Here is a 15,000-nt window from a genome sequence, read left to right as displayed (position 1 = left end):
GATTATTAAACACATTTAAATTTACCGTTAACGAGAAAATATGAAATAAATGTTGTTGACGTTTTTTAAACAGAAGAAATGCAACAGAAGAAGAAGAAGACGATTATTAAAGAAGTGTTGTTAATAAAATTTACTTTAAAGAAATTGAAGTGATACGTTAACTTTTTGAAGACTTGGGATTCGATTAACACAAAATTTTAATTTCTAGCTAAAGTATAGAATATACTAGAATATATATTCTTAAGGAATACCTTTTTTTAATTACAATAATCTTTCCCCGTGTTAAGGTGGAAACAATATAATATTTTTGGAATGAATTCTGAATGATTGAAAACAGTGCTCTATATGAAATAAATTTTTTGACCGGTAAGTGTTTTAATGGAAATAACTCTTGGAGATAGATAAATAGATATAGACGACGCTCTGTGTCTATAGTGATTATAGAACTCTTCTGACAAGGTAAATCAGCGTTTGCCATAGCGGTAATGCATCCGGTGGTCCTATTTGCAGAAGAAACTCCTTCCATACACACTACGAAGGCGGAAGCTCAATAAAAAAACAATGAATAGCTGGCAGCTGGTCTGCTACCACAAAAGAAATATGGACCAACACATTTATCCTTGCCCTAATTAATATATTGGAAAGAAAGCACCGGGATGTGGATTATTGTATAATCCAGTACCTGCCTGTATATATTGATTGATTAAGTCAGCTTTATGTCTACCTTGCCACAATCTGGTTACAGATATCGAACACATTCTATATCCATTTCCGAATCACTAAAACAATGGACATCTGGCAGAGATGGTGGTCTGCTACCACAAAAGTAATATGGACCAACACATTTATACTTGGCCTAAATAATTTATTGGAAATAAAGCACGGGAAGTGGATTATTATATAATCCACAAGCTTCACCTATACGGAATGATCGAGTGACTTTTATGTCTACTTTGCCACGCTCTGACAAAGATTCAACACTGAATCATTAAATATTGTTAGGAATGGAAGTAAGATTTGGCAATATTATCCAGTTGACAATATGACTCTAGAACTCTATACAAATTAAACACTAATGGGAAGATGTTTAGGAGTGTTTTGTCTTGTTAAATCCCAACTGACCCATTTGAAAATGTCAGTAACTCAGCGATAATAGCAAACAATTTATTCCTTAACATACAGATGATAGCCTGGTTCAAACAATGGCTGTCGTGTCAAGCTTTAATCGTAATTCTGAAAAGATTTTTCTTTAACTTTATAAAACAAAAACACATTTCTATAACGTAAAACATTTGTGTAATATTTTTTATTTAAATAAACAATATTAAACACTACAAACTAAAAATGACTATAAAATATAAATGCAATTGGTAAAAAACAGTAAAAAAATAAATGTAAATTCTTTAAAAAAGAAATTCAGCACTTTTTAATCCTCAGTACTGAATATCATCTAATAAATTATTTTCAATTATTGAATTGTCCACCTTATAGTGAGCCTCGCAAAACTCAGCCATACGTGAACAAGCCTCTTCAATCATTTCTCTTGGCACTGTCAGCACAATGCGCATATAATTGGGAAATTCAAAACAACTACCAGGCAAACAGAAAACACTTTGTTCATTCACCAGCTCCTGTACGAAATGAGTATCATCTTTGAATTCGGGAAATTGTTCAATATTTATGCCAACCATCATGTACATGGCACCATTGGGCATGACAGGATTTAAGCCGCGCACCTGTTTCAGCATATTGAAGGCTAATTTGGCATTTTCACTTAGAATATCAATGACACCATCGAAATAACTTTGGGGAGTCTTTTCCAAGATATCTGGTATGGCACCTTGGATTAAGGTATTCGAACCTAAAATACGACCACACATGTTTTTGAGACCTCTAATACCATCGGCCATGCGATCTTCACGATCATGGATGATAATCCAACCGGTACGCCAGCCGGGAACTAAAAATCGTTTAGTTAAACCACCACAGGAGAGAACGGGAACATTCTTGGACAAACTGCTAACGGCAATATGTTTGGATCCGGGGAAAACAAAGTGTTCATAAATCTGAAATTTAAACAAAATATTAGAAAACTATTTATTTTTCTTATAATCTAAAATGTCCTACCTCATCTGCTATGATGGGCAAATAGTATTTCTCACATATGGCCAATAAATCTTCCAAATGTTCTTTGCTAAACACACTGCCACAGGGGTTACTGGGATTGTTGATTAACAAGGCTGCGGTATTTTCATCGATCAACGATTCCAATTGTTTTAAGTCAGCTTGCCATTGTTTTTCGGGCAAGAGGTCATAGTAACGCACTTCAATACCTAAACCTTCGGTTAAGGTTTGATATAAACAGAATCCCGGTCTGGGTATCAAAATATTTTGACCAGTTTCTGCTAAAGCCAGTATACAATATTCCAAAGCTGCCGAACAACCACTGGTTAAGATCACATTATCGGGATGAATTTCCTCGGAACTTTGATGGGCACTATATTTGGCAATAGCCTTACGGGCTGACTCATGACCCTGGGTATGGGCATAACCATTGTATTTGCCACTCTCTATGGACGCCAATAGAGCCTTCATGGTTTCATCGGATGCACGTAGATTGCCAAAGGTTGTGGGGTCACCTGAAAAGAAAAATTAAAGTGATATAATCGGTATGATTCTACCAAATAGTTTTCTTATTTGTTACTAACTGATCTGTACAAAATATCACATTCTATATTTAAGTTGTACATGTGTAATCAATCTGCTGGACAAAAATGCGTTTTTGACATGTTCCCGTTCTGTCAATCAAATCAATCTGTTTATCTTCAATATGTATAATTATTTTTCCAATGTGATCTTAACTGCATAATATGCTTGGATAGAGATTAATCAAACGTGAAAATTAATTTGTACAATGTATATAAAAAGAAATTGATCCCAAGCCAAACATTAGACCAGTTTTAAAATAATGTTTTAACTTGTCGCACTGTGCATTTGCGACATTCCTCAATGATAGCTTTGAAGCCAAACTTATTGAAAATAATCGTGGCCTTGAACTACGATGAAAAGTATTTTGCATAATGATTGAACAATGCATTTTCGGACTCTGCATATCGATCGCAAAAGTTTAAATCATGATTCACGTCCGTCCATGGACAATATGTTAAAAGTTCCAGTTTTTCATGCCCTGGAACTCATATTAATTCTGAGATTTTATACGGAGTAAATAAAGCTGAGAAGGCATCTGAAGCTTTATGACCAATGCAAAAGGTCAAAATATCCAAAATAATCCAAAGTTCTATCATTAATCGATGTATGTACAAAAAACATGGGCTACATAATCCTATGTGGCCACTTGGTATAATGAAGCCGTGTGTAGCTCCCAAAGATCTGGTGGCAAAACGAGAGCATGTCGAGAAGCCTCCTCAGAATATGAAAGTCCGACATTAGGATGATGTTATGTATTTTGAGTGAACGTACAGGATTAGAGGCACAATTATACAAAATTGGATGTACGGATTTAGACGGATGTAGTGTATGTGGAGAATAGAATGGAACTCGGCAACACCTTCTTTATTATTGTCGAAATTAGAGTAAAATATCTTGGTAGCGATGTATTCCAGATATTACATCACTCAGAAATAGTGTTTGGAAAATTCTAAGGAACTACATGGAGGAAACTGAGTTTCTAAACATCGGACTACAATACCGTATCATCTGAGTTTTCCATTATAGAGCACAAAATAAGGTTTTTTCCACCAACATTTTCCAAGTCAAAGAGCAGGTCCAATAGCGGCATAGGTGTATTTCGTATCTGATGTATTATACAGCCTCTTGTGGGAAGAATTTGTTCCCGCACAAAAATTTCAAATTAAGCTAATATCAATATGACTTTAAAAGAAATTTTAAGACTGCCCTGATATATGTATGTATAAAAAGAAACCATACTGTCTATAGAAATATACAAACGACCAGATAAGCTTGTGTTAAGGATGGCTTAACACCATTAAAAACCCATTGATGATTAATAAACAGATTGAATTGCCCCGTGCCAATTGGTGACTAGATTCGTAATTGATCCATAAAAAAACAAAGTAATAATTATTACAACAAAGCAATATATATATTCCATAACTAACGGTTATTCTTCGTTTAGGATGATCAGACACATCACTAACAAACATATTGAGATGAGTAATAGTGATATCAAATAACTTGAGACAATTTGAGAATTGATCTATAGAAAAATAAACAATTGACGGAACAAAACAAGTTCTACAAATTATAGTATTAATTATTAAAAGATGTTTGGACATTCGATAGCACGCGTATAAAATTTCCAATCAAGTTAATTATAGAAGCATAACAATTAGCAAAATACCTAACAAATCATATTGGCAACACTTATCATGTAAAACATAATAAACACACCCTCTTTTTGTCTGTAAATGATATTAGAGATGAGAGTGATAAAAGGCTTAGTGATTAATCGAATATGTGACTTAACTAGCATAAATTGTAAACAAAACTAGTGCACCAAGTTTATTTGCGCAGTTGGTTGATTTGTGTTTTGCAAAAGTTAGAAAAATAAATGTGAATAATATAAAAGTAAAGGTAACAAGAAATAAAAAGAAAAAAGTATACCAAAACACCGGCTTTTTTTTAAATAAAGTATACGAAAACAAAAACAAATCACAGCAATAACAACAACTAAATCAGGTGATACCACATTTTATGCAAATTACAAAATATCAAAGCAGGTTCTTATTTTCAACAAAAACAACATGATGAAATGCACTAAATAAATTAAAAATAAACATTTTTGAAACAAAATTTATATATTTTTGGTCACAAGTTTTAGACATAAACGTTATGAAAGGAATTTTGTTGTTAATAAACTTCCGCGGCGAATTCGGCGAAAAAAAAACAAATTCAACTCAAAAAAAGAAACATTAATCTGATTGGTTGAAATAAGAAGGTGTGTTGTGCAGGTTTATATTTTAAAAATAATAACAACATAAACCCACAGCAACAACAGCAAAAAAATGGCGCTAATGTTGTCGAGAATGGAAAAATTTTAAATTCAGCAATGTCAATAACAAAAATTTCTTATTTTTTTATTTTTTTGCAAAATGTTTTTTTCTTTAATTTTTAATTTTAACGTTTTATATTCATTAAAAAACGAGTCATATTTACATAAATTTAAATTTTTATAACTTTGTGCTTATTTAACTGAAGCATTTGCTTTAATTTGTTTCAGTTTTAGTTGAACAGGAATGTTTTTTTTTCATATTTTAATCCAGTTTGACCAGTGAGGCTAATAAAGCGTTGTCAAACAAACAATTTCTATAAGAAACTAATTTTAGTTTGTTATTAATTCTTTTTTTCTATAAATTAAGATAAAAACAAAAACATTTAGTATTCCTCCAACCTGCTTTCATAGAGGCCGGCCACGCGCCCTAGTATGTTTTTTTAAACAAAATTGTTTTTATCATTTTCTATATATTTTTTTATCTATTAGTGGTAATAAAATTTTCATTAAATATTCTAAATTATACAAAATTTTTTGTAAAAATTTCTAGATTTTATAGCGGCATTTTGTTGTTTGTTTTTATATTTTACTTAGTTTTGTATTTTTTTTTAAATCCAGTTTTAATGCAAATAATTTTTATGGGAGCAATTTTGAATATTCAATATTTTTTTAAAATATCTGGTAATAGCCGGTTTTGTTGCTCTTCTTTTTTGAGGAGTTTTATAGCATGCGTGTGCAAAACTATTTACGAGTTTTTTTTTTCTTTCTTATTTTAAAATCATAAGATATTAATATATTCAAGAAATTTCTAGTCAAAACTCTTCCTGGATTAAAATGATATAGTTTTGAAAGTTTTTCGACCCTTCGTTATCAGAAATTAATAATTTTAAAGAAAATTAATATATTCTTTTATATTCGCTGTTATGAGCCAATTGAAATCTGTGGATTCTCAAATTTGCAGATGTGAAACAGTAAAAAATAATTTCAAAAACAAAATCTTTTAAGAATTTGGAAAGTACTTCAACAAATTTAATCCGGTAGGTAGTGAATCAATTGTTTCGAAATGGTGTCATAAATTTTAAAATTGCAAACAAGTAACATTTTATTAAATTTTATTTTATATGAGAATACTATAAAGTATGTTTCCAGTGCTTTCTCAACTTAATTATGACAAACAACTTCTGAAATTCCGATATCAGAACACTTTACTGATCGTGTAGGTACAGAATAGTACATCTGGTTGAACCGGCACTGTTCTTGTCAGTTCGTCAGATCTGATCACCTGTATAAGGGTCAAATTTGAGTGTCTCGTCATTTTACTTCTTAAAAAAGAAATGACTTCATTTGGGAAATATTTCTGAACTTTCACAGACTCTTCCCCTTGCTCTTCCCCAATGAAAAGTACGTTTAAGTATTAGAATCAGTTATTGGTCTGATTTTTATAAGATAATCTTCGAGAAAATTGAGAACAAACTTTAACCCAATAATGTTTTACGAATCGTAATCATCGAGGATCACATTATCTTATTTTATAAATTTATTCATAACTCTACTTCAACGACTTTCTGAGATAAGGAGAATCCTTAATGATTGGCTTAGAGAGTAGAAGAAATCATATGGTTTCTTAGATTTTATAGGAGAGAGACCAATTACATCAGGTAAGGAGATAAGGAGAATCCTTAATGATTGGCTTAGAGAGTAGAAGAAATCATATGGTTTCTTAGATTTTATAGGAGAGAGGCCAATTACATCAGGTTTTTGAGATATCATATCCCAAAGTTTAAAAGAAAACTCGTTTTTAGTTATATTTGAGACTTTAGAATATCGAGAAAACACCTTTATTTATAAAATTTGTTATGTTATCCGAAAGATCAACCAGTTGGCTTTGAAGATTTAACCTCTGCTATATCTTCTCAGATCTTCTAAGCATATTAACTTAAAGTTTAAAAGAACTTTATATGAAAAAATAGATATTTCCTTTATTTAACGCCAAAAACTTGAACATATAAATTAGTCATAAAATCAGATTTTGTCAATTATCAATATTTAAAAATTTAGGTTAAAATATCTTGAAGAAGAAAGAAGATACAGTCGAGTTTAAAGCTTTATTTTAAAGTGAAAAGATTTGATTTTCAAATGACATAACAAATATGTTATAACGACCCTTTCCATCTTTAAGATGCGATATTTGGAAAACCTCTAAGTAATAATGAGCATGTTAAGCGATTTTGAGTATCATTAAAGTGATCGCTACGATTAGATAAACAGATTTATGGAAAAATTTTGTCCAGTTATTAAAAAATGAAATGTTTAAAAAGATCTTCTTGAAAAGCTGACTTTTAAAATTTAAGTTGAAACATTGTTTTATTATTAAAAGAAAGTTATAAATTTAGTCAAAACTTTTAAGGACAGCAATCTTCTGAAGTTAAGAATATCAATAAAGAGATCAGCTGATCTCGAAACAATTTCTTAAACGCGATTTAATAATACAACTTCTACTCATTACTAAAATTACCTTAAATATCACAGAATTACATAAAAATGTTAACTCACCAATAGACAATGGAATCATAGGCTTGCTAGGATTTGGTTTAATTTTCAAAGACTCGACCACAAAACGAATACGATTGAGGGTATTCTTAGCCAATGTCGAAGATTTGATATTCCATGATGTACGTCCTTTAAGAGCGGCCGAATTCGTTGACGAAGTAGAAGATGAAGTTATAATAGAGTTTTCCAAACCAGTTGTAAGCATTATCACACAAGATTAATGTTCAAATATATATATTCTTTAACTTGAAAATTTTATATATATATATTTTATAGGGAGAAAACAAAAAATTTCACTTTTTTGTTAAAAATTGGAAAAAAGTAGTTCTTTTTCTTTGAAAAGTTTAACACACACTCTGTTTTACACACAGTTCACTTAGAAATAAGCAATTCAAATGAATTTAAAATTTGTATCTTGATTATCGTTCCAAACGAGCATTGGAGCTGTGAGGAAACTTGGTAAGAATAAAATCCGTTTTTTTTTTCAATTAAAAAAATCACTGTGTTTTATTTCTTTTTATCACTCCTTTTTAAAAAAAAATCAAAAATTATTAGCTTCAGTTTTGAATATGTTTCTTTTTAACCAACAGTATTTGAATTCTGTGTTGAATCTAAACTGATCTTTTGTATTGAATGGCTGCTGCTTATATCGCTTTTTTTTTTGACTTTATTAGAACTTGTTGTGTGTGTGACAACAACGACGACGATCGCGCTAGATCGATCGATCGGTGGCTTAAACAACTACAAACGTTAGTAACAACGGCAAACATATGACACAACGTCCAGCAGCGTTAAAAACGACGAAATCCCTTAATACGTTTGTTTTCGTAACAAGTCTGAGTTCAAAATCGTAACAGTTGCTGGCTGGCTGACTGCTCAGTGTCTGCTACAACAACAGTAGCAATAAGAAAATCATCATAACTTTTACAATTTTGCCAACTTTGTAGTAGAAATCAAAGCAATTCGAGGTCAGACTGAAAAGTCCCTTGGTGAAATCTCAAAGAATCTTCTACAGGTTTGGAAGATCAACGGGTTAAAATCTTGTTGTATATTGAAGAACTATCTCTCTAATCTTAACTGCATTCTCTTTTTTCAAAATTTTGATCCTATATTTCGAAAGATGTTGGAGAAATTTCAATATTATAAATTACTTTTTCTAATCATAATTCCTAATCAAAATTTTGCTATCATTGATCATTTAACAATGATCTTCCTAGAGATTTGGATAACTTAGTGAAACTCAGATATTGATAAATAATATGTACGAATTTTACTAAAAAGACTGTTACAATTAAAACTTAACTTTGAATATTTTCTTTAAACTTGCTTCGTTAATTTAAATATTCAATATAAATAATATTTACAATACCAGAACATTGTAATGATTAAGAACGCAATAGTAGCCGATCAAAAGAAAAACTTGTAAGTTTTAGCTGACCGATCTTTTGCAGAGTGTGTCACTACTATTTGTTACTATTTGTCTGGCAGACTGTTGTGTTGTTGTTGTTGTCGCACACGCTTCATTATATTTACATAATTTTGTATTTTATTTAAATAAAATTAAATTCTAATTCTAAAATAGTTAAATAATACTATTTTTTCATTTTTTTGAATAATTAAGGGAAAACAGGATTTTTTGTAGTATATCCAGTAAAAACGAGGGTCCTAAAATGTATTGTCTAGAACTGAAAGAATTGATATTGAACTGAAGAATTTGATAGACTAAATACTAGATTATAGACTACACTGTATACTACACTATAGACTAGACTATTGACTATACTACAAACTAAACTATAGACATGACTATAATCTATATTATAGACTAGATTATAGACTAGACTATAGATTAGACTATGGACTAGACTAGTCTATAGACTGGACTATAGATTAAACTATAGACTAGACTACAGACTAAACTATAGACTAGACTATAGACTAAACTATAGACTAGACTATAGACTAGACTATAAACTAGACTATTGACTAGACTATAGACTAGACTATAGACTAGACTATAGACTAGACTATAGACTAGACTATAGACTAGACTATAGACTAGACTATAGACTAGACTATAGACTAGACTATAGACTAGACTATAGACTAGACTATAGACTAGACTATAGACTAGACTATAGACTAGACTATAGACTAGACTATAGACTAGACTATAGACTAGACTATAGACTAGACTATAGACTAGACTATAGACTAGACTATAGACTAGACTATAGACTAGACTATAGACTAGACTATAGACTAGACTATAGACTAGGCTATAGACTAGAGTATAGACTAGACTATAGACTAGACTAGACTAGACTATAGACTAGACTATAGACTAGACTATAGACTAGACTATAGACTAGACTATAGACTAGACTATAGACTAGACTATAGACTAGACTATAGACTAGACTATAGACTAGACTATAGACTAGACTATAGACTAGACTATAGACTAGACTATAGACTAGACTATAGACTAGACTATAGACTAGACTATAGACTAGACTATAGACTAGACTATAGACTAGACTATAGACTAGACTATAGACTAGACTATAGACTAGACTATAGACTAGACTATAGACTAGACTATAGACTAGACTATAGACTAGACTATAGACTAGACTATAGACTGGACTATAGATTAAACTATAGACTAGACTACAGACTAAACTATAGACTAGACTATAGACTAAACTATAGACTAGACTATAGACTAGACTATAAACTAGACTATTGACTAGACTATAGACTAGACTATAGACTAGACTATAAACTGGACTATAGACTAGAATATACTAGCCAATAGACTAGATTATTGACTAGACTATAGACTAGACTATGGACTAGTATATAGATTAGACTATGGACTAGACTATATCTTCGTCCTGACAGCTCATGCAGAAGTCATTATTGGTTAAGTTTAGTCTTCCTGCATGGAACCTAAAGGGCCAGTCGCCACCGCCGTTAAGTTCGGTTAGAATATAAAGAAGAGCTTAGGATCTTTGTGTGAATGAAAGATTACTAACATGATCCTCGCCTGTCTGCAGTGGCCTCAGTCGACCATCTTCATGCGCAAGCTCATTATAGTTTTTCAAGTATAGAGCGGTATACCAACGAAAGGGTAGGTGTGCTATTTTGCTAGTGAGGAGCCCACGTTGGCAAGAGAGTCCGCGACCAGGAATTTGTTGATGTCCTGGAAACTTCAAGAAAAGGCATCGGTGAAAACCTTATGCGATTCTTTCCATCACAATTGGATCGTGTTGGATAGTCACTGAAAAGCTTCTAACAAAAGATGTTATTATAGCAATGCAATAATCAGTGTTGTCAGGGAAGATAACAAGTTCCGTTTTTTCGATGAATTTACACCTAGGCCACTAGAATATAGACTAGACTATGGACTATAGACTAGACCCTACATCGGCAGATAGTAAAAATAAGTTGTCTTACTGATTTTTATAGTTCTTTTATACATGTGTAAGCATACATGCGTGTGAAGAAAGCATCTTATCAAAGCTCTTTGCCGATCAGGGGACTAGACTATAGACTAGGTTATAGGCTATATTTTACACCAGACTATAGACTAGACTATAGGCGAGGACTATAAACTTGACTATAGACTTAACTATAGCCTATCATATAGACTGGGTGGTATAGGTTAGACATAATCATATATGAGATTTTAGACTAAACAATAGATTTTGAATGATTATATCAACGACCAAGATTTCCCAATATGTAAAATTGTAATCTATAACATGAGATTTTAGAGATCAATGAATATTATAGCTTTTTAATTTAATTTAGCAGCAAATAAACTTGTTATACAAACATGATTCTAAATAGGAATAAGAAAAACTTAAAAATTACGAATTTGAAGTTATTCAACTAAATATTCAAGTAAAGAAAAAATAATAGAATAATTAGACGATTATTAAACTAGCTCGTGTGAGAATCACTCCCTTTGTACATGATCTCTAGCAAACTAGTTTTATTATATAAACATTTAAATTTTTTAGAGCTGACGAAATTTTCACCCTTTTTCCTTTAATTTAACTGCAAAATCGGCCTACATTTTTGTAGATTATTATTTTAATTTTATGTTTATATTAAAAGTTTTAAATAATAATAAAATTGTTTATATGGTTAGGAAATTTTGTTATTTATTTTGTTATGAAATTTTACCCTTATTTTAACACCTGTGCAGCAGTCACTTTCAGCTACGATTTACACACACAAGACATTTGCTGAATCATGTTAACAGGTATCTGAAATGTGCAGCAAAACAAGATCGCAATTGAAATGAATTTCAAATCTAGATCTATAATTCTTAAAACAGGATTGTTGATGGCTCATAAATGCAAATAAATTAAAATAAGAAAACAAAATGTGGTAGATTAATTAGAATGTTTTGAAAACACACTAAATAAATAATATAACGTCATAGTAAATAGTTTTAAAGCAAAATAAAAATAAAACTCACCTGATTTAAGAAAATAAAAACAAAATATTTTTAAATATAGCAGAAATATGTAAATATTTGTTGTCTTGTTCTCTGAAATAAACCTTCAACTTAAAAAATAACAAATTTTGCATAAAAAAACAAAAACAACATAAATGTAACTCAAGTACAACCAATATTCAAACGAACGAGCCTCCTTTTTTTCGTTTGCTTAATAATAAAACAACAAATATATAGTAGAAATTAAGATTAAATCAGTAGATCGAAAACTAAACATAAACAAATAAGTTATTTTAGTTTTACATTTAATAATAAACATGTTTACACAATGTGAACAAGAAAATACATCTAGAGTTATGGAATTTTTCAGTATTTTCTTAGTAACAAACACAATTTGCAATAATTCTAATGAAATTTATAATTTATTGAAATTTTGCAATTGTTGCTATGAAATTAATTAGAACTAATTAAACACTTTCTTTTGCTTTTATTATATTGTATTTTATTACAAAATCAAACACCTTAATTAAAAGTTAAAATTGGTAAAAGAATTTTAGTAAAATAAAGAAAAAATAATACAAAGTTTGAACAGTTTGAATTTAAAATTAATTTACAATAATTTTAGTTGAACTTAAAACAAAACTTATTAACAAAATATTTAAAAAGTTATAATTAAAATTTATACAAAACAATGTTAGTAACTAAATAGTTTTGTAAATCATTGAAACTAATTTAAAGAATTTTCTTTAAATTTAGATTAAATAATTTACAAAATCTAATTTCTATTATAAAAATCACATGTTATACATAAAAAATACACAAAACAAATACAGTGGCAGGCTTAAGATACATTTTAATGGACAGCTTTAAACTACTTTCTTTTGAACATATTGCTCAAACGTCTTTTGGGAGGTGTGTTCTGTAAGATAATTGAAATATGTTAATAAATTGTTTAAAAAATGCTAAGAACTCTAATAATATTAAAATTTGTGTTTTTACCCTGGATGAGAATGTTGTCAAATGTTTTACCAGTTCTCGTACCAACCTTGCATAACAAGAATAGGAAAAGAAACGAAATACTGTACGGCACCCGAGGAAACGGGGGAAAGGAGAGGCCAAAGGAAGGGAGAGGAGGGAGGCGAGAGGCAGCGAGAGCGAGCGAGCGAGGCGAGCGAGCGAGCGAGCGAGCGAGCGAGCGAGCGAGCGAGCGAGAGACCGAGCGAGCGAGCGAGCGAGCGACCGAGCTAGCGAGCGAGCGAGCGAGCTAGCGAGCGAGCGAGCGAGCTAGCGAGCGATCGAGCGAGCGAGCGAGCGAGCAGAGCGAGCGAGCGAGCGAGAGATCTATCTATCTATCTATCTATCTATCTATATCATCTATCTATCTATCATCGATCTATCTATCTATCTATCTATCTACTATCTATCTATCTATCATCTATCTATCTATCTATCTATCTATCTATCTATCTATCAATAACAGCAAAATGTTAAAAAAGGGCCGAGAACATTAATGTGGCACCAAAGTAAAGCCCCGAACTCGACATAACGGCTACTTGCTTCTCCTATTATTGCCTATATTGCCTTTAAAACCAATAAAACAATAATGATTTGATGGCTAAGTGAAGCCCAGACTTTAGAGAAACAACTTCGGAGTCTTAAACTACGACATTTCGAACATTCTTGAAGCGATGACAAAGTTAAGTCCAAATAAACTCAGGAGAATGCAGTCTTGCAACTAGAAGACTTAAATGCCAAGAAATCCTTCAATTGGACAAAGACCATAGCGTTACTTGCGTTACCTATCCTCTTCTAACGAAAGAACAAAGAGGTATTGAAACTCATTCTTGCAGATGTCATTCTGATCAAAGTTAAGTCCGGCTGGTACAATACCGGACTCCGATCTTCAATAGAATGTCACAAATTTAATGTCCCATATAACTTTCAAGTACAAAAGGAGTGAAAATGATAACATAAACATACGACTGAATCATCTGCATAAAGATACGATTGTTCTCCCAGAATGTTGAAACACTAAATTTTATTTACTAATCTTTTGTCAACTACGCGGACAAGTTGACTTGAAAAACAGAGGTCAAATTACGCCATTCCATATTAATCCAAATTTCAATAAAATTTAAATTGAGATCACAATCGATTGCCGCAATATGAACTAAGGAGTAGTTATGGAGACAGTTGCTGGTCCAACATAGTACAAATCGTTCAAACTTCTCGTACTGAAATAGTTCTAAGTATGTTGCTACGGAAACTTAAGTGGTTCTGATTGAATTAATTTAAAAAAATTCTAGTTTTGAAACGAATGCTTTAGACTTCTTCTTAAGGGATCCGCGAAGCCAAATATTTTGGAAATTCGATTAAAAACAATTTGTAATATTTGTTAATTTTTGTTTACAATATTTGTTTTAATACAATATGAATTAAATGAACATTAAATATTACATTATATATGAAATAATTACATAAACATTCTTCTTTTCTTTCAGTTACAAATCGTATATCTTAAAGCTAAATAATGTAACGAACACAATAAAAAGTAACAAACAAACAAAATAATTTCCTTTTTTTTAACTTTTTTTCGAACAAAAAATTATTCACGAATATGAAATGAACAACAAATTCAGAGATCGCGCATAATATTTTCGGGAACATTTTTAGGTTAAAAAATGTAGCGAAAAAACCCCGATTAAACATAAACCACCAGCAGTAACATTTACAAGAAGTGTGAGCTTAGAATAGCTTCTAACACCGTTATCACAAAGAAACTACCGCGACGTGACAAGTGAGACAATTACAAGTTATACGATAATATGCGTTGCCTTTAAATCACCTAACGCCGCGAACAGAACGAAACGAATAGACCGAGTAGAGTGGTAAATGAAGCTAAAATAGCAAAACTAACTATTAAACGTGTAGAACTATCCATTTG

At 31.1% G+C, this 15,000-nt stretch overlaps 1 protein-coding gene across 1 annotated transcript; it reads right to left on the bottom strand.

The window, feature by feature from the left end:
* Positions 1–1,283: 1,283 nt before the first annotated feature.
* Positions 1,284–8,200, bottom strand: LOC119614038 (tyrosine aminotransferase-like). Its single transcript, XM_037970131.1, has 3 exons — positions 7,586–8,200; positions 2,128–2,639; positions 1,284–2,066 (listed from the first exon to the last, which is right to left on the bottom strand). Exons 1-3 carry the CDS (start codon positions 7,785–7,787, stop codon positions 1,434–1,436), a joined length of 1,347 nt encoding a protein of 448 aa, XP_037826059.1. The 5' UTR covers positions 7,788–8,200; the 3' UTR covers positions 1,284–1,433.
* Between the last annotated feature and the right edge of the window lie 6,800 nt (positions 8,201–15,000).

This window comes from Lucilia sericata, unplaced genomic scaffold (assembly GCF_015586225.1).
Source record: "Lucilia sericata isolate MDLA Ls3-8-SP2 unplaced genomic scaffold, ASM1558622v1 Contig002526F_arrow, whole genome shotgun sequence".
Taxonomy (NCBI): Eukaryota; Metazoa; Arthropoda; class Insecta; order Diptera; family Calliphoridae; genus Lucilia; species Lucilia sericata.
Note: the sequence above shows the minus strand (reverse complement) of the source record. Positions and strands in the feature narration are given on the sequence as shown.

What these genes read in the sequence shown, in the direction of transcription:
- LOC119614038 (XM_037970131.1), bottom strand. Translation starts at nt 7,787, where the DNA reads ATGCTTACAACTGGTTTGGAAAACTCTATTATAACTTCATCTTCTACT. An exon ending in TATGATTCCATTGTCTATTG is followed by an intron (nt 2,640 to 7,585) that starts GTGAGTTAACAT and finishes TTTTCTTTTCAG; the next exon opens with GTGACCCCACAACCTTTGGC. An exon ending in TGCCCATCATAGCAGATGAG is followed by an intron (nt 2,067 to 2,127) that starts GTAGGACATTTT and finishes TTTAAATTTCAG; the next exon opens with ATTTATGAACACTTTGTTTT.